The 27,211-nt window shown below is 45.4% G+C and overlaps 1 protein-coding gene across 1 annotated transcript; it reads left to right on the forward strand.

The window, feature by feature from the left end:
- Window positions 1–21,803: 21,803 nt before the first annotated feature.
- LOC115271229 (mitochondrial ornithine transporter 1-like) lies at window positions 21,804–25,403 on the forward strand. Its single transcript, XM_029911865.1, has 4 exons — window positions 21,804–21,873; window positions 23,474–23,732; window positions 24,085–24,225; window positions 25,223–25,403. Exons 1-4 carry the CDS (start codon window positions 21,804–21,806, stop codon window positions 25,401–25,403), a joined length of 651 nt encoding a protein of 216 aa, XP_029767725.1.
- The last annotated feature ends 1,808 nt before the right edge of the window (window positions 25,404–27,211 follow it).

The raw sequence follows: 27,211 nt of genomic DNA on the forward strand, positions 1-27,211 counted from the left end.
TCTGTTAGTCTTAAAGGTGCCACAGGACCCTCTGTTGCTTTTTATCATGTGTACTACTTCCCCTCTATCCACTAAGCCAGTAACTCTGTCAAAGAAGGAAATTAGGTTGGTTTGGCATAATTTGTTCTCGACAAATCCATGTTGGCTATTCCTTATCACTGTTATCCTCTGACAAATTGTTTGTTTAATAATTTGTTCCAGTATCCTTCCAGGTACTGAAGTTAGACTGACTTGACTATAATTCCCTGGGTTCTCTTTGTCCCCATTTTTAAAGATAGGTTCTGTGTTTGCCCTTCTCCAGTCCTCTGGGACCTCACCTTTCTCCATGAATTCTCAGAGATAATCCTAAATATTACATCTAACTTATCTAAATATTCTTTAATGTGTTCGTTGCTTATTCTGACTTGTGCTTGTTCCCCCCTTGTTAGAGATTGGCTTAAGCCCTGAAGTGTGAGGTTTAATATTCCTTCCTAAATTTGTTAGTACAGTAGAACCTCGGAGTTACAAATACCAGAGTTATGAACTGACCAGTCAACCGCACACCTCATTTGGAACCAGAAGTAAGCAATCAGGCAGCAGCAGAAACAAAGGGGGGGGAAAAAAAATACAGTACTGTGTTAAACATAAACTACTAAAAAAAAAAAAAGGAAAGCAGCATTTTTCTTCTGCATAGTAATACAGTTTTGAAACTTTCAAAAGTTTACAACTGAACATTGACAAAGAACAGCCATAATGTTTTGTTCAGAGTTATGAACAACTTGCATTCCCGAGGTGTTGGTAACTCTGAGGTTCTACTGTAGTAACTATTCTAATGCTGAATATTCTTGATACCCATACAAATGTCCAAGTCCTTCTATAGTTGGGATTATATTTATCAACATTGAATTTCATCTGCCATTTTGTTGCCCAGTCACCCAGTTCTGTGAGATCCCCTTGTAACTCTTTGCAATCTGCTTTGGACTTAACTATCTTGAGTAATTTTGTATACTCTGCAAACTTTGCCACCTCACTGTTTACCCCTTATTCCAGATCATTTATGAATATGTTGAATAGCACTGGGCCCAGTACAGACCCCTCGGAGACACCGCTATTTATCTTCCTCCATTATAAAACTGACCATTTATTCCTACCCTTTACTTTGCTTAAGAGCCTTTGGTGAGGGACCCTGTCACAGCCTTTCTGAAAATCGAAATACACTATATCCACTGGATCACCCTTGTGCACATGCTTGTTGACCACCTCAAAGAATTCTAATAGATGGGTGAGGCACGATTTCCCTTTACAAAAGCCAAGTTGACTCTTCCCCAACATATTGTGTTCAGCTATGTGTCTAATATTTCTGCTCTTTCCTATAATTTCAACCCATTTGCCTAGTATTGAAGTTAAGCTTACTAGTCTGTATTTGCCAGGATCACCTCTGCAGCTTTTTTAAAACATTGGCATCATGTTAGCTATCCTCCAGTCATCCTGTGCAGAAGCTGATTTTAGTGATAGGTTACATACCACAGTTCTGCAATTTCATATTTGAGTTCCTTCAGAGCTCTTGTGTGCATACCATCTGGTCATGGTGTCTTATTACTGTTTAATTTATGAATTTGTTCCAAAACCTCCTCTAGTGACACCTCAATCTGGGACAGTTCCTCAGATCTGTCACCTAAAAAGAATGGCTCAGGTGTGGGAATCTCCCTCCCATCCTCACCTGTGAAGACTGATGCAAAGAATTAATTTAGCTTCTTTGCAATCATCTTGTCTTCCTTGAGTGCTCCTTTAGCACCTTGATCATCTAGTGGTCCCATTAATTGTTTGGCAGGCTTCCTGCTTCTGATGTACTTAAACATTTTTTTTGCTATTAGTTTTTGAGTCTTGCTAGTTGCTCTTCAAATTCTTGTTTGGCCTGCCTAATTATACTTGGCTTGCTGGAGTCTATGCTCCTTTCTATTTTCTTTGGTAAGATTTGACTTCCAGTTTTTAAAGGATGCCTTTTTGCCTCTAATGCATCTTTACTCTGTTTAGTCATGGTTGTATTTTTTTTAGTCCTCTTACTTTTTTTATTATTTGGGAGTACACCTCTGCAGACATTTCACTCCTGTGACTGTTCCTTTCAATTTCCATTTAATTAACTTCCTCATTTTTGTGTAACTCCCCTCTCTGAAGTTAAATGCTACTGTGGTGGGCTTCTTTGGTATTTTCCCCCTCATAAGGATGCTAAATTTAATTACATTATGGTCACCGTTACTGAGCGGTTCAGCTATATTCACCTCTTGGACTAGACCCTGTGTTCAATATAGGACTAATCAAGAATTGCCTCTCCCCTTATGGATTCTAGGACTAGTCGCTCCAAGAAGTAGTCATTAATGGTGTCTAAAAATTTTATCTGTGCATCCCATCCCGAGGTGACGTGCTCTCAATGGGGGAATAGTTGAAATCACCCATTATTACTGAGTTGTTGTTTTTTTTATAGCCTCTCTAATTTCCCTGAGCATTTCCCAATCACCCTCCTGGTCAGCAGTACATTCCTACTGCTATACTCTTATTATTCAAACATGGAATTTCTATCCATAGAGCTTCTATGGTACAGTACTGCAAAAGGATGGAAGATTTATTTCTCTTGTGCTCAGGATCCAGTACTAATAAAAAAGGGTAAATCATGTAGGGGAAAACATAAGCACGGCCATACTGGGTCAGACCAAGGGTCTAACTAGCCCAGTATCCTGTCTTCCGATTGGCCAATGCCAGGTGCCCCAGAGGGAATGAACAGAGCAGGTAATCATCAAGTGATCCATTCCCTGTCGTCCACTCCCAGCTTCAGGCAAACAGAGGCTATGGACACTTCAGAGCATGGTTTTGCATCCCTGCCCACCCTAGCTAATAGCCATTCATGGACCAATCCTCCGTGAACTTATCTATTTCTTTTTTGAACCCTGTTATAGTCTTGGCCTTCAGAACATCCTCTGGCAAGGAGTGCCACAGGTTAAACTGTGGTTTTGGAGTTCAAATGAAGGCATGGAGGAAAAAGGTAATTCTAGCATTTGGGCTTCTGCTTAAGGTCAACACTATGATTTTGTTAATTGCAGGCCACATTCCAGCACAGATTCCTCCTGATCCCTCCTCTATTGCAGTTTGAAGGGCACACAGAGCAGCAAGCATCAGGCCTGGTCTATGCTTAAAACTTAGGTTGACATAGCTATCGTGGTCAGGGGTGTGAAAAATCCATACCCATGAAAGCTGTAGCTAAGGCAAACTAACCAGCAGTGTAGATGCAGCTAGGTCACTGGCAGTATGCTGCCATCAATTGCTATCGTCACTTGGGGAGGTGGAGTTCTTTCTGTGACAGAAAAACCCCTTCCATTGCTGCAGTTCCCTGTGTCTACATGACAGGGCTACAGCGGCATGGCTATAGCATCCATAGTGTAAACATGGCCTCATTCTTCCCACCCACCTGTTTCAGCAGCAGCCTACTCTTCAATATAGAGCTGCTGTGGGCTGCATTTCGTAAGTCCCACATGGTCATGGAGCTAGTGCTGCAGGTACAAGGTGCCTTCCCCCTGCTGCTTTCTTGGAGGAGGGAGGCAAGAATCCCAACTCAGCATCCATAGTTGGCCTCACCCAAACTTGACAGGTCACATCTTCATTAATTTACAGCAACGGGGGATGACTGACATAGCTTACTGGGAGTTGCCATACGATCTATATTGAGCAGACTAGTGCCTAAACTATGCCAGCTGCATAAACACTAGCAGTGCTGGCACCCACCCTGAAGATATCAGTATCCAGATGGATAAACCTACAGCTCCCATCCCGGGAGTATCTGTAGTGCCAAAACCCTGTACCATTCCAGTAGGAGTGTCTAACGGAGCCTATGGAGAGTAAAGCTAGATCCTTTAGATTGGCAGAGCTTTCTCAGCAAGTAGTTACTCAGCTCAACAATACTTAATTAATAATATTAAGTGTACATATGTAGAGAGAGAACCTTTGGTTTCTTCCTTTAAGGGAAAGCCCAACTCCAAACAAAGGTTTCTTTCTGATTGGGATCTTACATGCAACACAATCTGGGAGAATGCTAGGTAAGAGGGTATGGAAACTAGGAAAATTGTATGAGACTAGGTTGCCAATATAAAGCTGACCCAATTTCAGATCAGTTACCCCTGTGGGGAGTGTGAACATGCTGAAGTAAGTAGCAACAGCTATAAAGAATGGGGAGTAAAGCACCAGATGAGGAGGACTTGAGAAAAGCAGACTTTGACTCCCTCAGGGAACAGATGGGCAGGATCCCCTGGGAGAATAACATGAAGGGCAAAGGGGTCCAGGAGAGCTGGCTGTATTTTAAAGAATCCTTATTGCGGTTGCAGGAACAAACCATCCTGACGTGTAGAAAGAATAGTAAATATGGCAGGCGACCAGCTTGGCTTAACAGTGAAATCCTTGCTGACCTTAAACGCAAAAAAGAAGCTTACAAGAAGTGGAAGATTGGACAAATGACCAGGGAGGAGTATAAAAATATCGCTCGGGCATGCAAGAGTGAAATCAGGAAGGCCAAATCGCACTTGGAGTTGCAGCTAGCAAGAGATGTTAAGAGTAACAAGAAGGGTTTCTTCAGGTATGTTAGCAACAAGAAGAAAGTCAAGGAAAGTGTGGGCCCCTTACTGAATGAGGGAGGCAACCTAGTGACAGAGGATGTGGAAAAAGCTAATGTACTCAATGATTTTTTTGCCTCTGTCTTCACAAACAAGGTCAGCTCCCAGACTGCTGCACTGGGCAGCACAGTATGGGGAGGAGGTGACCAGCCCTCCGTGGAGAAAGAAGTGGTTCGGAACTATTTAGAAAAACTGGATGAGCACAAATCCATGGGGCCGGATGCGCTGCATCCGAGGGTGCTAAAGGAGTTGGCGGATGTGATTGCGGAGCCATTGGCCATCATCTTTGAAAACTCATGGCGATCTGGGGAGGTCCCCGATGACTGGAAAAAGGCTAATGTAGTGCCCATCTTTAAAAAAAGGGAAGAAGGAGGATCCGGGGAACTACAGGCCAGTCAGCCTCACCTCAGTCCCTGGAAAAATCATGGAGCAGGTCCTCAAGGAATCAATTATGAAACACTTAGAGGAGAGGAAAGTGATCAGGAACAGTCAGCATGGATTCACCAAGGGGAAGTCGTGCCTGACTAACCTAATTGCCTTCTATGAGGAGATAACTGGCTCTGTGGATGGGGGGAAAGCAGTGGATGTGTTATTCCTTGACTTTAGCAAAGCTTTTGATACGGTCTCCCACAGTATTCTTGCCGCCAAGTTAAAGAAGTATGGGCTGGATGAATGGACTGTAAGGTGGATAGAAAGCTGGCTAGATCGTCGGGCTCAACGGGTAGTGATCAATGGCTCCATGTCTAGTTGGCAGCCGGTTTCAAGCGGAGTGCCCCAAGGGTCGGTCCTGGGGCCGGTTTTGTTTAATATCTTTACTAATGATCTGGAGGATGGTGTGGGCTGCACTCTCAGCAAGTTTGCAGATGACACTAAACTGGGAGGCGTGGTAGATACGCTGGAGGGTAGGGATCAGATACAGAGGGACCTAGACAAATTGGAGGATTGGGCCAAAAGAAACCTGATGAGGTTCAACAAGGACAAGTGCAGAGTCCTGCACTTAGGACGGAAGAATCCTATGCACTGCTACAGACTAGGGACCGAATGGCTAGGTAGCAGTTCTGCAGAAAAGGACCTAGGGGTCACAGTGGACGAGAAGCTGGATATGAGTCAACAGTGTGCTCTTGTTGCCAAGAAGGCTAATGGCATTTTGGGCTGTATAAGTCGGGGCATTGCCAGCAGATCGAGGGACGTGATCGTTCCCCTTTATGCGACATTGGTGTGGCCTCATCTGGAGTACTGTGTCCAGTTTTGGGCCCCACACTACAAGAAGCATGTGGAAATATTGGAAAGAGTCCAGCGGAGGGCAACAAAAATGATTAGGGGTCTGGAGCACATGACTTATGAGGAGAGGCTGAGGGAACTGGGATTGTTTAGTCTCCAGAAGAGAAGAATGAGGGGGGATTTGATAGCTGCTTTCAACTACCTTAGGGTGGGTTCCAAAGAGGATGGAGCTCGGCTGTTCTCAATGGTGGCAGATGAAAGAACAAGGAGCAATGGTCTCAAGTTGCAGTGGGGGAGGTCTAGGTTGATATTAGGAAACACTATTTCACTAGGAGGGTGGTGAAGCACTGGAATGCTTTACCTAGGGAGGTGGTGGAATCTCCTTCCTTGGAGGTTTTTAAGGCCCGGCTTGACAAAGCCCTGGCTGGGATGATTTAGTTGGGAATTGGTCCTGCTTTGAGCAGGGGGTTGGACTAGATGACCTCCTGAGGTCCCTTCCAACCCTGATATTCTATGATTCTATGATTTTGCAGTTCTTGTCATCTTCATACCAGAAAGATGCCAATAAACTGGAAGGAGATCAGAGAAGAACAAAAAAAAAAATATCCAGGGGCTAGAGGGACTAAGAGGCAAAGAAATATAACTTGGATTATGTTGTTCGTCCTTCTAGTTCGAAGATGACCATGACATCACTGATCGGTTTGGTTTCTGTGAACACATGAGTGGCTGACCAGGCCAATTTGAGCTTTGAACTGTCTGGCACACTGAACAAGAGATGCCACTATGGGTTATTTGATTAACAGTGGACATACTGCTGTTGTGAGATTTATGCTGTTGGTGCTTCTGCTCTGCCTCAGCAGTTCTTCTCTGCTCATAGGCTGTTGCTCCAGTGTGGATGAAACTTTGCCAGGTAGAACAATCATAACAGAGCTTCCCAAAACTCTTGGTCAATATTGAAACACCTTAAGGATAACTTGAGGTGTCTTTGAAATGTTTCTTGTGGCCTCCCTGAGAGTGCTTTCCTTCCTTTAGCTCACCATAAAAGTTGTTCTTCGGCAGTCGCTCATCTGACATTCTGGTGACATGGCCTGCCCATCTCATCTGTGATTTCATCAACAGAGTGTGGATGCTTGGAATGCCTGCCCGTAGGAGAACCTCAGTATCTGGAACCTTGTCCTGCCATCTTAGCCTCATCAGTTTCCTCAGACAGTCCACAGGAAAGTGATTCAGCTTCATAGCATGGTGTCTGTACACTATCCAGGTTTCGCATGTATCAAAGTTGGCAGCAAGATGGCTTTGTAGACATTCAGTTTTGTTTGTTGACTGATGCCTCTGTGCTCCTACACATTTGCACGTAGTCTGCCAAAGGCCACACTTGCTTTGGCAATTCTGGCATTGGTTTCATCATCGATGTGAACTGCATGTGACAGCGTACTGCCGAGGTAGGTGAACTTTCCATTGCCTGGAGGGTTTGGCCATTCACTGTGATAGCAGGCTCTACGTACGGCTTTCCTGGTGCAGGCTGGTATATTGCGTCTGTCTTCTTGATGTTGATTGTGAGACCAACATTGTCACAAGCTGCAGAGAAATAGTCCATTCTCTGCTGCATGTCAGACTGATAAGCAGTGACTAGAGGGGGAAGAGTGGAAGGCAGATGTCCACAGATATTTGACGAGTATAAACACCAGAAAGGAAGAAGAATCATTAAGGTGAGACAAGGCTGCAAAGGAATAAGAAGATGAATACCAGGAAAGCTTGGTGGCTGCAAATTGTATCCGGCTGTGGAACAATCTTTCAAGGAAAGTGATGGAAACCCCATTGCTTGTAATATTAATTTACAATGAGTGAGGGCAAGATAGTACTGTAAATGGGTGAACTAGGAGACCTGGATGAACTGGTAGATCTTTTCCATCTCTAACATTTGTTGGAGCAGGTCAGTGTACCCACACACACTGTTGTCTGTGATTGCAAGGGAAGAGACACTGATGAATCTGCTTTCTTGTGTTTTTATGGAATTCAACAAAGAAAAGATATATCTGATTTATTCAGGATTTCTCTCTTCCCCCAGTCAAGATTTCAACCATGGCCCTCCCCATTTCACTCTTCCTTCCCACACATACAAGTTTTTGCTCCTCTGCTTGGTAGTTATCTCTTTACTTTCTTCACTCCTTTCTCATAATTTTCCTGTGTCAGGCAGTAAACCCAGTACTGCAGAGTCTGCCAAACCACGGGAGACGCTGTTGTATCCACACCCAGTCCCTGAAAGCTTGGTGATGAGATTGTCTCCCCAACATCGTTTTGTGCTTGTCCACCAGTCCTACAAGCCACCTAGTCTTTTGTCAACATCAGCACTTTGCCCGTGATAAAATCTGCCAAAAAAAAAGGTCACCACTTACTCACATAAGGGTAGGTTTAGACAAGATGGCAGGCTCCTGATGATGTTCCCCTGTGCTTTGTCTTTATTACATTGTTCATCTTCCAAAGGAGGCACTCAGACACCACGGTGATGAGTGTGGCGTACCTGCTTAGATAGAAGAGGGTGCGCAAAGAGGAACTATAATGCTTTTCTACACTGAAGTAGAGGCAACAGTCTACAGAGAAGGTCACACATCAAAAGGAAGTCATTACATTCCATTTCAGATCGATCTACAGTAACTCTTCCTAATCTATCCTTTAGCCTAGTTACAGAGCATGGGATCATGTAGGATAGATGGCAAAGTACAGCTGACAAGTCTGTCATGTAGATAGACTATGGCCTCATCTTTAATATGACTGCTTGCATCAAGATTTAGCACCCTTTCATTATAAAGAGGGGGTGGCATCAAAGTGCTGCATTTCATGCACATTAAGTGCAGTTTTCAAACTTCTGTCAGATTGCCAATGGGGCCTTTATTGAATGCAAAGTGTGGATGCCCCCTAAATAAGTCTAAGAAGAAATAGCAGAGCAAGGGCATTTTTATGGACATTGGTCTGTAGTGTTAGAGTGAAGGCAGAAGTAATAGTGTGCTGACTGCTTTTGTACAAGTACCCAAGAGCACACTTCATGTTCACAACCATTAAGGAATCATAATTGCAACAAATCAGAAAGGAAACACAAAAGGGCATATTCTAGAGAAGAGGACAAGCCAAAGACCAGGATCAAATCTGATTCCCCTGTTCATTGGGTATTTCCCAGATCAAAAACTAGATCTTTGACCTGTACAACCCAGGAACTAAAATAACATGCATCAGATCTATTCAAAGGATCCGTAAGAAACAATTCCAACCCAGTCTACACTCTTGTAAGACAACACACGTCCTGTAACTCACTTTTATTAGACATTACAAACAACTTGATCTGAAATTGCTTTTGTTCATTCAGGAATGTTTGTATTAATTGATATTTTCAATAAATTCTGTCAAAGAAAAAGGAACGAAAAGGCAGCGAATGTGCTTTGCACACTGATCTAAAACAAGGAAAGGAATAGTCACCTGAGTCAAATGCAGTGAAAAGGAAAACGTAAGAGAAATGCCAGGCCAGGAAAAGCTAGTACTGATGTGTTTTAATAGCATAGAATTTTTTGAGGTGCAAGATGGTGTCAGGAGACTTCAATTTTAGTCAGATTTTTCTAGTTCCAGGTCAACAAAGCAAGGATGATGTTAGGTTGCATTAAGAAAGGTATAAAAAAAGATAGTATAATGTCACTATATAAACGAATGACATACTCTGACTTTGAAAACTGAATTCACTTCTGGTCATCCCATCTCTGCATGTTTACATTTAGTCTATAAGATTAGAGGTGTGAAAAACCTCTATGTAGAAAGATTGAGAAGATTAGGACTGTTTAGTTTAGAGAGAAGATGAATGTGAGGGGACACGACAAGCACATACACAATTCATTATTTTAGCAAAGTTCAGTAGTGAGCTCCTATTTTACTTACTCAAGGTGAAGAACAAGGAATTAAAAGGCAACAAATTTAGAAGTAATGGAAAGAAACCGTTAAAAAAAAAAAAAAAAACACCCACCGCCTACCCTATGGAACTCACTACTATAATATAATAGAGGCCAAGTGCTTAGCAGAATTTTAAAAAGTTAAACATTTACATGAATAATAAGAATATCCACAATTGCGTTAGATAGGATAAAAATGTGTAAGAGTTATAAACCCACCACTAGCTACCTGGAATTAGGAAGAAAATTCTCCTATGGACTAGCTATTCCATAATTGCCATTGCCAAGAGTTCTTTCTTCAAGTGTCCTCTGCATAGTCCCACTCAATGGGATCGCCGACCAGTGCAATCTGAATGGCAAAATTTTACTAGCCATAGCCATTGGAGCATCCACCCGCCTCCCTTGGCCTCTTCCCCTCTACCCCCCAAACTCTCTGAATTTTCTAGGGCAAGAATTTAAAAAGAAGCACTCCACTGCCTCAGTTCCTTCAGCTGTGACCAGCTGGATGGTTACATGGTTGCTGTAGGATCCTTATGGATCTGTATTAGGTGAGTAGTTATATAAGTACATGGTGTTATTTAGAGCTAGTTAGTTAAAGTATAACATGCTGGATCAGAAGGCTAAGGAGTCTGGTTTCAAAAGATGTGGCTCATGCCCAGCAGTATTCCCAGTGTCAGATGCACATGCCAGATGCTTGGCAGGTTTTGGGGAAGGGCATTCTCCCTCTAAATGTCTGATCTGCTCAACATTTGCCACAAGGGCAAAGAGGGACAAAACTGGCTCCAGGCAATTCCATTGCAAGAAGCGCTGATGGCGGTGGCCAGTTCTCAGAGACCAGCTTCAGCTCCGCCTCTAACCAAATAAGCCAGGGAGAAGCAAGGTTCTGCTTCTGTGTCAGACGCACGATCCAAGAGAGCTAAGGGTCCGACAAAGAAGAGAGAGTCTGGATCAGTGACAGCCTGTGTTTCCAGAGCTGTCCTGGTTCAGAGAGACTTTGTTGCAGTACCGAGGAAAAATGTGCAGCCCTCATTGGGGTCGGCCTCATTACAAAGAGCTACTCGGAGGGATAAGGACTTACCGGAATAGAATCTCATAACGGAGCCAGGCTTTGATTCAAGATTTCAGTGCAGAGTTAGGAGTCATCCATGGATCCAACAATATCAGATCCGGAGGAGCCTGTCCTGAGGTGAGATCTAAGGATCCAATTAAGAGAACTGAAGAGGGTTTGCTAACTAGCATGCCACCGCATAGCATTACAGTTAAAGGAGTAATTCATCAGGCAACTCCGTCCATGGCTCTGTTGACAGTTGAGTCAGTACTGCGTCTCAGGACACGTCACATGAGGTACTACACCCAGTCAGGCCGACTGCTTCTCTGAGAGACAGCAAAGAAGAGGAAAGGGTCAGGAGCCCTGTGCTGCTGTCTTCTCCTAAGACCCCTTCAGGACCCCTGGAGAAGAGCTGCTCTGTGCTCTCCTTTTTCAATAAGGTTATTGTCTCTGTTCCCATCTGAGCTGCAAATGGATTGGGGCCAGAAGAGCAATGCAGATCGCAGGTTAGAACCAGGAAAAAATTATTGTAATCAGTTCACTGCAGCCCCACTGGATCCCCGGGCATAGAGGTATTTCCAGCCAGATCCATCAGTGGGGTTTTGACCCAATTGGCAGGTACCTCCCTGGGCAAAGTGGTCTCACTGGCCATTTCTGGCACCTTATCAGGAAGGACCAACATATGGGGTCAGACCTTCACCAAGTCAGTATGAGGAGGACATTCAATTGTCACATCTAAGGGATAAGGACCAGCCAATGCAGCTTACTCAGAACAAGTTACATATGGAAATAGGTGAAATATTATCCGAGGAGCAGGAACTGGAGCTGGAAGATTCAGAATTAAGGGATGTGCCTTCTTTGGATGAAAATGTAGAGGACATCTCAGTATCATCACCAACGGAAGATGTTGTAGCCTTTCATGAGTTAGTATCTTGAATGTCAAAAATGCGATGATTGCTCCACAGCATCTTCAAAATTTGAGGGGCAGCGGCTAGTCAACAAGTCATACTTCTCTTGTTAGAGGGATTGCTTCAGTCAGTAAAGACAGTCTGGAAAACTCCCTCAACCACTTAGCCTGTCTAAGAAGGCAGACAAATTATATCAGTTCCCTCAAGAATGACTTGCAGTGTTTCATACCCATCCACCTCCTAATTTGTTGGTGGCTGAAGTGGCACTTTATAGATTAAAAGGTGCCCAAGCTCACTCTGCTCCATTGAATAAGGAAAGGAAGAGGCTGGAGGCATTAGGGAAATAAATATTTTCTTCAGCTACATTAAACATGCGCATATTCAACTAATGAAGTTGTCAAAACGAGGTACCAATACCATCTCTGGAGCAAAAAACCCTCTTTCCTTAATGTGCTCCCAGAGGAACACACAAAGTTATCAAATGCCATTTTGACTGAAGGACAGAATGTTGTTAAGCAACAGTTGAGAGTGGCTTTTGACTCCTCAGATACTTCAGCAAGTTCTGTAGCTTTGGCTCACTAAGGAGACATGGATGCGTAAGATTGTTGAGACTCCTTCACGAGATTAAAAAGAAGGATTGAGGACCGTCCATTTGAAGGAGAAGGTCTGTTTAGTATTCAGACTGATGATGTACTAGAGAAGAGGAACAATATAAGATCTACTGCCAGGATTTCCTTAATACAGGGAAGAGGCTGTATTTGACTCCATTACCCAAGTATCATAGGCAATACCCTCCTTCTTCATCTCCTTCACTTAATTACAATTCTCAGAGAACGCCATATCATTGCCAACCTCAACATTATACCCCACAACACCAGCTACAATAGAGGAAGAAATTTAAACCTTGCAATAATAAAGGGAAAGTTTTGTCATCTTTGTCTTCTGTGGTTCCTCCAAGACATCAAATCTGACATAAGGATACAGAGCTTCAAACCAGTCCCTTTGGACTTTATTTATGCACAGTTTGGGGACTGCTTGTCCTTTTTTTTTACCAGTGGGAGTTAATAATATTGGACAGATGAATATTAGAAGTTATTTCATGCAGTTATGCAATTCAGTTCAAAACCTTTCCCTCAGCAACCACCTTACTTCATATCTGGACAGAGATCAAAGTTATCTCAATTTGTTGAAAAAAGGAGGTTCTGTCTTTACTAATTAGATGCAATAGAAGTAGTTCTACAAGATCACAGAGGGAAGAGGTTTTACGTGCATTATTTTCTAATCCCAAAAAGCGATGGGGGACCTTTGGATTGAAGGAGTTCGAACACTTATAGAAAGAAATTTCACTTCTGCATGTTGTATTTAACTTCTATAATACCTTCTCTTTCCCTCCAGGATTAGTTCACAGGTCTGGACTTAAAAGGTGCATACATCCACATTTCTATAAGACCATGGCAGCGGAAGTACCTGTGTTTCATTACTGGAGAGGACTATTTTCAGTACAAGGTCCTCCTTTTTGGGTTGTCCACAGCACCCATGGTGTTTACAAAATGCCTGTCTGTTGTGGCAGCATATCTAAGAAGGCAGGGGGTGTATGTATACATGTACCTAGACAATGGGTTAACAAAAGCATCCTCCAGGGAACAGATCTTACTACATGTAAGTCAAATATGTTCACTGTCAGCCTGGGATTATATATAAATTGGGGAAAAGTCATGCCTAAACCATAGTCAAAGGATTCTTTTTGTAGGAGCCATATTGGATTCAACTGTGGGGAGAGCTTTTCTCCAAGAGGAGAGAGATGTCAAAATAAAAAGAGATATACATCACCACCACCAGTTACCAAGACAATCTATTCTTTTCTTCTTTTGGTTGCCAGGTCTGCTGCATCAACACAGCACTGATTCCTTATGCTCGTCTCTAGATGAGAGAACCTTCAGCAGTGGTTACCAAAGAATTACAAATCAGATTTAAACAGCATACATTGAAAAATATTAATTCCATAACATCATTAATGTGGTGGGCAGACCATCATAATGCAATAAAGGGTGTTCTTTTCAATCCCCCTACCCTGTCAGTAATACATGCATCTACCCTAGGATGGGGAGCCTATCTGAACATCAAAATGTTGGTCAGAGATCATTGGTCACCAAAGGAAAGGAACTTATACATCAGTATTTTAGAATTGAGACAATCGGACTAGCCCTTTGGTCTTTTCTACCTCAACTCAGAAACAAAGCAGTTTCAGGTAGTAACAGACTATGACAATGTCATATCTAAACAAGCAAATGGGCACTTACTCTGTGAAATTATGCAGAGAGACCAAGAGTCTTTGTATAGAACGTGATAGTCATCCAGTAGCAATTCACGTAGCAGGGGAACACAATGCCATTGCAGCAACAGGAAATGCTAGAGATATTGTTCCAGGGCAGACAGAGGCAAGGAATCAATATCGGATGCTTTCTGATACAGTGGGATCAGGGTTTAATGTATGCTCCCCCCCATATCCTCTTATTCAAAGAGTGATAAGTTAAGACAGGACAAAGCCTGGGTGATTTTAATGGCACCATTATGGCCTAGACAATAGTGGTATCCAGATTTGATACATCTGTCCACTGATGTCAGATTTGTCACAACAAGCAGGGAAAGTCTATCATCCGGACCTTTGATCCCTTCTCTGGACTGCATGGGGAGTAGACCTTTAGCTAGACTAGAAGAAAGCCTTTAATTAGAAGTACAGCATTTACAGTTATATTCTAGAAAAGAACCCACACAGAAATGCTGTAGTCTTAAATGGAAAGGTTTGTATTGTGGATTTCCATGTGTAATGTGGATTTGTATATGGCAACAATTAATTATATATTAGAGTATTTATTGTATCTTAAGAAGACACCTCTTTCATTATCTTCAGTTAAGGTTAATCTCTCGGGCCTGGTCTACACTGGGGGGGGGGAATCGATCTAAGATATGCAACTTCAGCTACGAGAATAGCGTAGCTGAAGTCGACGTATCTTAGATCGACTTAGAATGACTTACTTCCCGTCCTCGCGGCGCTGGATCGATGGCCGTGGCTCCCCCGTCGACTTTGTTTCTGCCTCTCGCCAAGCTGGAGTTCATCAGTCGACGGGAGAGCGATCAGGGATCGATTTATCACGTCTACACTACACGCGATAAATCAATCCCCGATAGATTGATCGCTACCCGCCGATCCGGCGGGTAGTGTAGACGTACCCTCGGACATATCAGCATATCATGTATCTGTAGAGGGAAAATCAGTTTGTACTAATGATACAGTTAAGAGTTTTATAGATGGCTCTAATAATTTGTATCCTTCAATAAGAACTCCTATACCTTCTGGGATCTTAATGTAGTACTAGCACAATTAATGAGACCTCCCTTTGAACCTCTGGAGAGCTGTTGTTATTTTGTTTATCTGTAAAAATAGTATTTTTGATAGCAATCACTTCCATAAGATGCATGTGAATTGCATTCATTAATGGCTGATCCACCATTTACTGTTTCATAAGGATAAAGGAGGTTCTTTGCACTCATTCTAAGTTCTTACCAAAAATTGTCTGATTTTCACATATCAATCTATAATTTTTCCTCAAATCCCATACTCCAGATGGAGAAGCTAAATTACACACATTAGATGTGAGAAGAGCATTATCTTTTTAGTTAGACAGGACTAAACAGTTTAGACCGTCTTCAAGGCTGTTTATAGCTCATGGACCAAAAAACAAAGGAAAGCTATTTCTGTACAGACTCCCTGTAGATTAGGTATTTATGAAGCTTATAAATTGTCGGGATTATCCATTCCACAGGGCATCAGAACTCATTCAATTAGATCAAAGGCATCTTGCATGGCTTTCTCTAGACATGTTCCCCTGTTCGAGAGATGTAGAGCAGCAACCTGGTGTTCTGTTCAACTTTTACTAAACCTTATTCTGTAGACCTGCAATCTAGATCGGATGCAAAGTTTGGCAGGGCATTCGTGTACTCTTTGTTTAACTAGAACTCCAGCTCCCATTATCCTGGGTCACAGTACTGCTTATTAATCTGACCCATGAGTGGAAATATGCATAGGACACTCAAAAGAAGAAGTTAAGGTTACTTCTCTGTAACCGAGGTTCTTCAAAACAGACTCTGCATATTCACACTCCCTGCCCATCTTTCCACAGTACCTTGAGGTCCTACTTATCAAAGAACTTGGGATCCTGGGGGATGGAACTGAGGCAGTGGAGCAGCATGCTCCTTTCTAAACCCTTGCCCTAGAATGTCCAGAATTCAGGGGTGTGAGAGAGGTAAGGAGGCAGTTGCGTGGATGCTCCAATGGCTATTGCTAGTAGAATTTTACTGTTCAGGCTGCACTGGTTGGCACATCCCAGGAGTGGGAATATGCAGAGGATGCACAAAGGACCTCGGTTACAGGTAAGTAAACTTCATTTTTTACACTTTCTTCTGAAACATGTGGTGCTGGCAAATGTCAGAGACAGGACACTGCACTAGAGGGACAGGAGTTCTGAGCCAGAATGCCTCTTCCTATGTTCTGTATTCCTCGTCTGGCTGTGTTTAGATAATCCACTCCCTATGCCTTAGCATCATGCTCGCAGGCAGGCAGGTCTAAATAGTGCCATCACAGAAGGAAGCCGAAACACTAATTTTTCTGCTTAGTGTCTAGGGTGTAGAAATTAATCTCTTCTCTGTACACAGAGGGAGCCACCTATAGAAGAAAGAGTGAATCAGAGCAGGGAAGTGTTGATAGCGATGATGCTCTAGGGGAATGGGTCCTTATTCTTACAGTTCCAAGGAAAAGAAACTATGGAGCCTAACAATCCTTAGCCCAGCTTTAGGATAGAGTCCAAAGCCACCAGAATCCGGGTGTCAGGTTATAGGTTGTGCAGGTGCCCAAGAAAGTAACTATATGTTTTTATTGGTCAATTCTGGAATTAGAAATCAGAGCTGGATCACGAAGGCCAGGCGTTCACATTAGATCACCTAGGCCAATGGTTTGCAAATTGGTCTGCAGAGTGCTGGCTAGCCACATGATACTGGCTTGCCTCCTTTTCTCTAGATGTCAAATCACATTAAAAGAATCTAAAACACATTAAATACTGTCCTAATATCACTCTTCCATGTCAGCAGTTATCCTCAGGGATAATATTGCATCACTAGAGGGAGGGGAGATGGGTCTGCAATAATGACTGGGAGAGCAGATGTCCATAAAACAATTTGCACATTGAGGTATGGTCCACTCCATGGCAACTACTGCCCTAGAGGCCAGTGCAGAGATGGTTCCTGAAGCCGGGTGCCTCAAAGTGAACTCCTGCCTAAACCAATTAATTTTAGTCCCCCATTCACCTGGGAAACTTTCCAATCATTAATGGGAAACAGATTGTGCGAGCCCTGCAATATTCTAATCTCTGGTTCCCTTTGTGTGATTTACTTGCATTCATTGATATCTGCATTCATGCTCATTCAGTTCTGGCTTTCAACCCACACTGCTCCCCACAGAAGTTCCCAACTGTACTGTGAAGCTGTTCTGGGAAGATAAGAGAATTTAGTCTCCATGTTCATTACTCCTAGTTCTGTACTTCCCTTACTTTTCCATCAATGGAGCTTTCTTTCCCTGGAATGATTACTCAGAGGAGGCAGACAGGACTGATTGTTCTGCCTCTGTATTGGCTCCGGGGTCTCTATCCTGTCATGACTTCTTCACATCAGTGTTTCTATGACCAGAACAAGGAGCAATGGTCTCAAGTTGCAGTGGGGGAGGTCTAGGTTGGATATTAGGAAACACTATTTCACTAGGAGGGTGGTGAAGCACTGGAATGCGTTACCTAGGGAGGTGGTGGAGTCTCCTTCCTTGGAGGTTTTTAAGGCCCAGCTTGACAAAGCCCTGGCTGGGATGATTTAGTTGAGAATTGGTCCTGCTTTGAGCAGGGGATTGGACTAGATGACCTCCTGAGGTCCCTTCCAACCCTGATATTCTATGATTCTATGACCATGGCTACTCATTCACTGCACGCTGTCTGGTTATCACTCCCATTTCATCTTGGGCATGGACTGAAATTATCAGAGTCCTCCCAATACTCACCCAGTGAGCCTTGGTCATTGAGACACCACTCACTGTACACTGGAATGACAGCAGCTGTAACACAGCTGGCTGCTTGCACCCTTGTCGTTAACTCTCTATAGCCCTGCAGCTCTGCTCAGCTGAAGGTGTTGTCAGACGTCACCAGTGTGGTGCTCTGCTCTATCCAATGTTGGTAACAGTCGGCTGGGTGTTCTCCCTGTGTGCTGTCCCAGCTCTGCGCAGATAGCTGGCACAGCAGATCTTGAGCAAACCACCCAATGACCAGAGACTCCGATAAGGTACGAAGGCACCTGGCCAGGTTTATTGCCAAACGAAACACAGTCTCTAGCTCCCCGGATCAGATGTCTACAGTTCTGCTAGTACATATGTGCTCCCTGATAATGGACACAGCTCAGTCAGTGGCGGGATTTACCACTGCCCCCTAGTCCAGACCAAGACAACTCCCCAGGGGTGCATTCTTATACACAGGTACAAACAAGTTACACCTCACTCCTGACGTATTGAGGTGCAACCCCTCACCTTGTACATGTTGGTTCAAACAAAACAACTCTATCCATCATATTCCCCTTTTGTCCCTGTCCTTGTTATCTGTGTGGAATGTGCAAGTATTGGAGTGTTCTGGTACCTTTTAGATATGTGTATTTTTGCAACATCAGCCCTCTTCTTGCCAGCTTCTGTGAGCAGGGCCTGCCTTTTGCTCACAACTTAACTTTGCTTTATATTAGCAAAGTCTTTACCATTACTTTAGTTCAGGCCTTAGGCCTCATACCGGGCCTCTGATATAAGGGTTTATGTTTCAGGGCCTCATCTTACTACAGAAGGCACTGTAAGTTCCATCAGTCAGGGGGCTTTGCATGTGTATTTTTTTGCTTTTACATTAGCTGTGATTTTAATTGTAGCTGGTCTTCTACAGGCTGAGTTGGGGGTTATGGATGTTCTAGGGTTCTTTGTTACTGGGCTTTTGGGTTTGTTGGGTTATTTTCTGACTGACCATCAAGAGCATATACTTAGTGGGCTCAAGTTACTTAATGGCAGCTATCAGCCTGAACAGCAATGCTTGTGCCCTGTAAACGTGTCTGCTGAAGGACACCTCACAGTTGGTCCTGTCCTGCCTCTCTCATTTGCACAACCTCCTAGCTGGAACTTAGTGCCATATTTTGGGAGGGATCTGGCTGCTGGGACAGGTAGAGACTGATCCACTCCAACCAATAGTAGTTACCTGTTTAGGAATGTCAAGTCCCTCCAACGAGCATTGAGGAAGCTGCTTCCACCATCCTTATACATCTGCTCTACGGAGAGAAAAAGGACTTATTTGAACAACTTGATTGATAGCGTGCAGTACAAATACCTTGTAAGACTTTTAAAGGCCTCTGCCAGACCTACTAGATATGAAGAGAGGTAGAGCTGGCCAGGGAAAGAACAGTCTGTATTTAGAAATGAATAGTTCAACCATGTAAAGATGTTGAATCTACACAAACTGCCACATTAAACTTCTTTCCTCCTAGAAGTCATGGTTCTGAAATAGGATGGGATCTTCTTAGCCTCAGTTGTTTGATTTGTCTATTTAAACTGCTTTCCCTTTTTGAGTTCTGCTGTTTTTATAGAGATTCCAGGTGCTCATGAAAATATGGTTCTCACTTGGCCTTTTACATATATAGAGCCAAAGGACTCTTAGCACAAGTATTACAAAATAATGATATTTGAAGGCCCATGATGTTGTACCTCTTGCTTTAAAAACACAGTAGGAATTCATCTAAAACCAAATTGATAAAGAATGTTAAAGACTCTTGTCATTAACGGGCTTTGAACTTGCTAGCTTTGAAATGTGACAGATACACGAGATTCCCACACCCTGTTCCCAAACCTGCTTCTCAGGGGTTAGTATACCTGGAACTTTTTGTGGGGGAAGGAGGAAGGATGGGGACATTAAGAAAAAAACACCTCCCCCACTGCAGCCCACGGTGAAGTGCAGGCCAGACCTTGGGGAGAGAAGGGAAAGCTCTGTGAGTCTCCGACAGGGAGAATGCACCCACTGATTTAATGTATCCATTTCACCATATGTGGGCAGGTATTAGAAGGATTAGTGCAGACCCCCCTTTTCTCCTCAGGGACACGTCTCTCCCTTGAGCCCTGTACTTACTGATCTCTGCTGAGTATCTTATTGGGTGCTGGGAAGCAGGCGGCGTAAACCCGCCCACAACTAAAAGCCCCTTCCCCAGCCTGGGGAGGAGCTACTGAGCCCAGAACTCAACTAAATTTGGGAGACAACAAAGGAAAAAAACAGGAACAAGCGTGAGGGTCAAAGGGCCAAAACTAGGGAACCTGAAGAGGACACTGAGCAGAGAACCCTGGACAGTGCCCACTGCTCCTCAAAGGTATCCAAGGAGCCAGCCACCACACATCTCTCCAGTACCCTGATAGCCTTTTACATGCATCTGACTGCCAATACCTGCCATACCCCCTACTGTCCTGACACCCCTTTACCCACACCTCCACTATCCACTCTACCCAATGCACCCCCGCACACACATCCATTGTCCTGCTACCTCTTTATACAACCCTGCACTTCCCCGATACCCTTTAAATACATCCCCACTCCCTGCTCCTGCCTGGATCCCCCACTATATACCTCTTCACTACCCTGATACCCCTGCCCCCACAACCCCCATCTGTCCACACGCCCACTGCCCCATCTTCACACACAAACACACTACCTCTCTACCACAATACCCCCTGCACTCAGATGCTATCCCCCTCCTCACCCCATACACTCTCCCGCTACCCACCCTCTGCCCCACATCCCGTACACACTCCCACTACCCACCCTCTGCCTCAACACCAGCCCCCACACTCAGACACACTACCCCCCTCTGCCCCGCTACACCCCGTACACACTCCCGCTACCCACCCTCTGCCCCGCTACACCCCGTATACAGTCCCGCTACCAATCTCTGCCCCACTACATCTCATACACTCCCAATATCCACCCTCTGCCCCACTACATCCTGTACACGCTCCCGCTACCCACCCTCTCTGCCCCAACACCACCCCCCACACTCAGACACACTACCCCCCTCTGCCCCACTACACCCCATACACACACTCACAACCCCTCTATGCCCCGCTCCAATGCTGCACACTCTCCCTCTGTCCTGCTGCCCTTTTACACAGGTTCCCACTACCCTCCTCTGCCCCGATACCCCCCCACACACCATCTGCCTTGATACCCCGTTACACACACCCATTGCCCCAGCACCCCAAGCTGCAGCAGGGAAGTGCAGCACCCCTCAGCAATCCCGAGTTGTGCCCAGGGCCCCTGGCTACTTCTCTGCCCAATACCACTTCCTGACCCACTCCTTGCAGTGGAGGCAGGACTCAGGTGCTGCCAACAATGCTGAGGTGCCATGCCACTCAGACCCAGATCAGTGAGGCAGACCTGCACCCCCATCCAGGCCTCCTCCCACCAGCCCTGTGCCCCCCTCCAACCTTCCTAGTAGCCTCAGTCCATATGCCCTCCACAGCCCCTGTGTCCCACAGCCTCCCCAATGCTCTCCCACCACCTCTGTGCCCCCTCCAGCCCCCTCATATCCCCACAGTCCCTGTGTCCCCCACAACCTCCCCGATAGCCTCCATACCCTACAGCTCTTGTACTCTCCCAGTACCCACAATAGCCTCCTTCACAGCCCCCCCAAACTTTCCAATCCCTATGCCCCTAACTCAAATCCCTCTTTAAAGACTACACCCAGGCCTCCACCCCAAATACCCAGGTATCTCCGAGTTGCTGTTGGATTCCCAAGGGGACAAAGAAAACTCGAGCAATATGGTTCTGCAGCAGGGTGACCTCTGAAGCCTGTTGCTTGTGCTCTCTGCTGCCTGCCCTGCTCCCTGCATCACTGAGCTGGGAGCGGGTTGATTTGCAGCCTGGTTCCTGCTCTAGGGTCCAGCGTGGTCCAGTTTGCTGAGATGTCTGCAGATGCAGCCAAGTCCCACCCACTGGTACAGGCACTGGTTCACCTCACTGCAGGGGCAGCAGGTGAGTCTGGGAGCTGGGGCCCGTCCTCTGCAAGGGGCGGAGGGCATTGGCAGGTAGAATCATTTGGGAGCATATCTGGGTTCTTCAGAAGGGCAAGATACCCGGCTGGGGAGAAGGGGAGCCCCGAGCCAAATGCATGGATAGGGCCCCAACAGGAAGTGGGGTGAGGCCTGGAAGGCAGCAGGAGTTGGACTTGAATCCCTGAAATAAGACAGGACCGCGGTTCAGGAGCAAGTTAAAACTTATCAGAGGGAGGAATTCTAGCTCAGAGGACCCCTGCAATCCTGGGCCTCAGCTGTGGGAGGAGGAGACTTACAACCCCCAGCACCTGACACTGAGGTACCCGGGGGCTTTGCCCTGTCAGGGGTGGGGTGAAGAACTGACACTGAGGTACCTGGGGGCTTTGCCCTGGGGGCTGGGGGTGAGGTGCTGGCACTGAGGTGCTCTGAGGCTTTACCCCTGGGGCAGGGGCAAACGTTGTACTTAAAATACTGCACAGGATCTTTTCAGGGGGGATAATGCAAAGCGCCACATTTATTGGTAGTACATATATCAATCCACACTATCATATGCATATGAGATATTACACTCACACACAAACTCCGTCTTGTTGTTGTTACCAACTAGTTGCTCCCCTTAACTGCACTGGCCAGGTGAGTTAGATGGGGGAGGGGTGGAGCTGGGCTTCTGTTGATCCGGATCGATGCTCCGATGTTGACAAGATGAGACCTGGGATCCTCTGCAAGACACCTCACATTTATAGCAGCTTCCCTCTCATGCAAATCTATACCAGATGCAAAATCTGTGTCTGTCTCAGTTGGTCATCTGTGGCGCTTCCTTCTGGGTGTTGTCTTAATGCTGCCACATTTATTTTCAAAGAGGGTGTTTTCAAAAGATGGTGCTCCCTTCTAACTCCCAGGGCTGTCAATATGTCTGATCTTCTTTAATGAGCCCACTTGACAAGTTTTATTGTTCTTGGGTTGGCTTCTATCCCCTCCAACTGTTGCAGCTGTCTGGAGGTGCTTGCCTTCCATGCCTTACTCATTCACACCTCATTCATTCAACAGGGCAATTGATTAAGGAGGGGGGGGGAGAAGATCTTATTCTACTCCTAGTGAAAAGACATTTTTCTTCTACCTTAACTATCCTTCGGGCCTATAACATTATATACCTCTTCCCCAATATAATGCAACCCGATATAACACGAATTTGGATATAACGCGGTAAAGCAGTGCTCCGGGGGGGCGGGGCTGCACACTCCGGTGGATCAAAGCAAGTTCGATATAATGCGGTTTCACCCATAACGCAGTAAGATTTTTTTGTCTCCCGAGGACAGCGTTATATCGGGGTAGAGGTGTACCAAAGCTCAATACAAATTTTCTATATAAGGATTTGATACAAAGTTCCTATATCAAAGGACTTGCTACAAATTTGTATGAAAATAGAGGTTATAGATGGAAAGACTTAATACAAGGTTATATGAAGAGGCATAATACAAAGTCATATGAAAATGATACACAGTTATGCGAAGATGCTTAATGCAGAGATTTATCTACTGGCAAAGGGGGGCACTGGGGTGACTGTGGGTGTCTCTCTGCAGGCGGGGTGGCATGTGTGGTGAGCGGGCAGCCCTTTGACACAATCAAGGTGAAGATGCAGACCTTCCCCACCATGTACCGGGGTTTCTTTGACTGCTCAGTCCGGACGTACCGGCAGCAAGGGCTGCCTGGGCTGTACCAGGGCACCACTCCAGCCCTGCTTGCTAACGTGGCAGAGAACGCAGTGCTCTTCGCTTGCTATGGCTTCTGTCAGCAGCTGGTGAGGCAGCTGTTTGGACTGAGCAGTGTGCTGGAGCTGAGGTATGGCCTGGCCCTGCGGGTGTGCGGCATGGGGACGCCAGAGGGGGTGGGGCTGCATGGCAAGGCTGCTGTAAGCCCCGCTGGGGGGCTCAGGTTGGGGGCACTTTGGGCAGTATTCGGGGTGATGCCATTTTGGGAAGCCGAGTCACCCACGTTTTCCATCTGTGACAGCCCAGGAGAAGGCTGTGGGGACGTCCCTGAGCAAGGGGATAGTCAGGATTGGGGAGGCAGGTCACGCTCCTCCTCTAGGGTAGTGGTGATGAGGGCCTCTGCTCGGCCCTCTGCAGAGCCTGAGCCTGTGGGGGGTGAGCGTCAGCTCTAACATCTGTGTTCTCGCGCCCTATGGTGCCAGCGACCTGCAGAGTGCGCTTGCCGGCTCGTTCTCCTCCGTCTTTTCCTCTATGGTGCTGTGCCCTGCGGAGCTGGTGAAATGCCGCATGCAGGCCTTACATGAGATGAAGGTCACCGGGCGAACAGCACTAGCACGTCACAGGTACATCACAGCCAGACTGCCTGCGGGTCTGCATGACACAGCATACCTGAAGCCTTCCTCTATCACAGGGGTAGGCAACCTATGGCACATGTGCCAAAGGCGGCAGGCGAGCTGATTTTCAATGGCTCTTACACTGCCCGGGTCCTGGCCACCGGTCCAGAAGGCTCAGTTTAATTTTAAATGAAGCTTTGTAAACATTTTAAAAACCTTATTTACTTTACATACAACAATAGTTTAGTTATATATTATAGACTTATAGAAAGAGACCTTCTAAAAATGTTAAAATGTATGACTGGCACGCGAAACCTTAAATTAGAGTGAATAAATGAAGACTCGGCACACCACTTCTGAAAGTCCAGTATCAGAGGGGTAGCATCTGACAAAGTGGGTATTCACCCACGAAAGCTCATGCTCCAATACATCTGTTAATCTATAAGGTGCCAGAGGACTCTTTGTTGCTTTTTACACTTCTGAAGGGTTGCCGACCCCTGCTCTGTCACAACCAAACATCCTCCTCTCCTTCCTGGCCACTGTATTGTGGCTGAGCTGGCGGCCAACATCTCTCCCATGGCACAGTGCAGATCATTTCTACTGTGGTTGCCAGGCTACCCAGCTCCCCCATTTTTGTGCCTATGTCCCAAATTAATCCCATGTTTCCAAAGGACAATTTGTGGAGAACATTTGCAGAATAGGGAGCAAGGGAGGTCAGTGGATGATACGCCAGAGCCCACTCAGATACATGAGCTTAAACCAAGTCCCCCTGCTCCTTTCTTCCTTCCACCTCAAATTCCGCCTCTAGCAGGACATGCTGGAGTGTGCCCAGTTTGGCCTGGAAAACAAATCTGGCATTCACTCTCAATGAGAATTTGGGGTAATATGGCATGGTTCTAGGTTGACTGATCATCCTGGGTTGGTAAAGGTAATGCTGAGTGTGATTGTTTTCATTCTGACCCTGATGGTCCTTTTTTGGGTACATTGCCTATGTTCTCTCTTGCAGCTCTACCTGGGCTACTGTGAAAAATATCTTTCAATCTGAGGGCCTGCTGGGATTTTTCCAGGGCCTGACCAGTACTTGGCTACGGGAGGTGCCTGGCTACTTCTTCTTCTTTGGTGGCTATGAAGTCAGTAGAAGCTTTTTCACCCAGGCTGGCCAGTGCAAGGAGGATCTGGGTGAGTAAAGTTGGATGTGGGCAAGATAAAGGGAGTTTCAGCCTTATGGCCTTTGCAGAGGAGTGGTGAGGAATTGTATCATTTTGAGCAAGGACAGAACTAGGATCTGGTTGTTTTCACAATGAAGTAGTGACCAATATCGATACTGCTCTGACCACTCCAGGGGTAGTGTTGTGCTACGGAGCTATGAGCTTCAGACAGGTGACAGAAGCAGAAACACTTTATGCAGACTGGACAAGGGGGAGTCCCAGGTACTAGTAGATGGACACCAAATCAATTTGAAGGAGAGGATGTGGAACTTCAGAAGCAACCCATACATGTCACAATCCCAGGTTCCAACCCTCCTGGAAGATTTTAACTCCCCAGTTTTTTATTTATAACATTGCCCCTTGGCCCAAGCAGGTTCTTAACCAATTTTTTTCATAGGAGGAGAAATTGATTATACAAGTCAGGGATTTCTTTGGTGCAAACCTGTTTATTTACAAAGATTGCTCAGAAAGTCATGTTTCCCTGAACACAATAGGAACAATCAATAAGTGGCACTTTCTTTGCCCAGAAACCCAATCCTGTTTCTCCAGAGTACTATGCTCAAAAGAAGCTCTTTCTCTGCTCCCTCTCAGGGTCATGCTAACAGTGTTTCTCTGGTTTTCTCCTGACGACACACACAGCTCCACCAATCAATGGCCCAATCTCTGTATTTTCAATCAGTCCAAGGGAAACCCCTCTTATTTTCCCTGAACTAGTTCTTGTTCAGGCCTTCCTACATGGTCCAGCACCTTGGCTGGTGGCTTTCAAGTACATAAAAGGTTTTACAAGGAGAAGGGAGAATTGTTCTTAACCTCTGAGGATAGGACAAGAAGCAATGGGCTTAAATTGCAGCAGGGGCGGTTTAGGTTGGAAATTAGGAAAAACTTCCTGACTGTCAGGGTGGTTAAGCACTGGAATAAATTGCCTAGGGAGGTTGTGGAATCTCCATCATTGGATATTTTTAAGAGCAGGTTAGACAAACACCTAGACCTGGATGGTCTAGATAATACTGAGTCCTGCCATGAGTGAAGGGGATTAGACTAGATGACCTCTCGAGGTCCCTTCCAGTCCTATGATTCTGTGATTCTTTTGTTCCAGCTATCTTACTCCACAAAGGAGCTTAATTGCTTCTCCAATTTAGCCTGAATTAAAAGTAGCTAGTATGTTAATCAGGTTCAGCAATGTCTATGATTGCCCACAGATCAAACATGCCGGCAGCCCCCGTAGCCCTCCAGCACACCACCCCATCTCAGGCCTGGTCTGCACTAGGAAATTAGCTTGGTATAATTATGTTGCTCAGAGGTGTGAAAAATCCACACCCCTGACAGGCCCAACAAAGAAAATAACAGAACACCACTAGCTGTCACCGTCAGCCCCCAACTAAAACCTCTCCAGCGCATCATCAAAGATCTACAACCTATCCTGAAAGATGATCCCTCACTCTCACAGATCTTGGGAGACAGACCTGTCCTCGCTTACAGACAGCCTCCCAACCTGAAGCAAATACTCACCAGCAACCACACATCACTGAACAAAAACACTGACCCAGGAACCTATCCTTGCAACAAAGCCCGATGCCAACTCTGTCCACATATCTATTCAAGTGACATCATCATAGGACCTAATCACATCAGCCACACCATCAGGGGCTCGTTCACCTGCACATCTACCAATGTGATATACGCCATCATGTGCCAGCAATGCCCCTCTGCCATGTACATTGGCCAAACCGGACAGTCTCTACGCAAAAGAATTAATGGACACAAATCTGACATCAGGAATCATAACA

This window comes from Terrapene carolina, unplaced genomic scaffold (assembly GCF_002925995.2).
Source record: "Terrapene carolina triunguis isolate 2854851 unplaced genomic scaffold, T_m_triunguis-2.0 Scaffold131, whole genome shotgun sequence".
NCBI classification, from domain to species: Eukaryota; Metazoa; Chordata; order Testudines; family Emydidae; genus Terrapene; species Terrapene triunguis.

Excerpts from the sequence above, each read along its gene's own strand:
- LOC115271229 (XM_029911865.1), top strand. The coding sequence starts at position 21,804 with ATGTCTGCAGATGCAGCCAAGTCCCACCCACTGGTACAGGCACTGGTT. Across the intron at positions 23,733-24,084 it reads AGCAGTGTGCTGGAGCTGAG|CGACCTGCAGAGTGCGCTTG; the intron begins GTATGGCCTGGC and ends CTATGGTGCCAG. Across the intron at positions 24,226-25,222 it reads ACAGCACTAGCACGTCACAG|CTCTACCTGGGCTACTGTGA; the intron begins GTACATCACAGC and ends TCTCTCTTGCAG.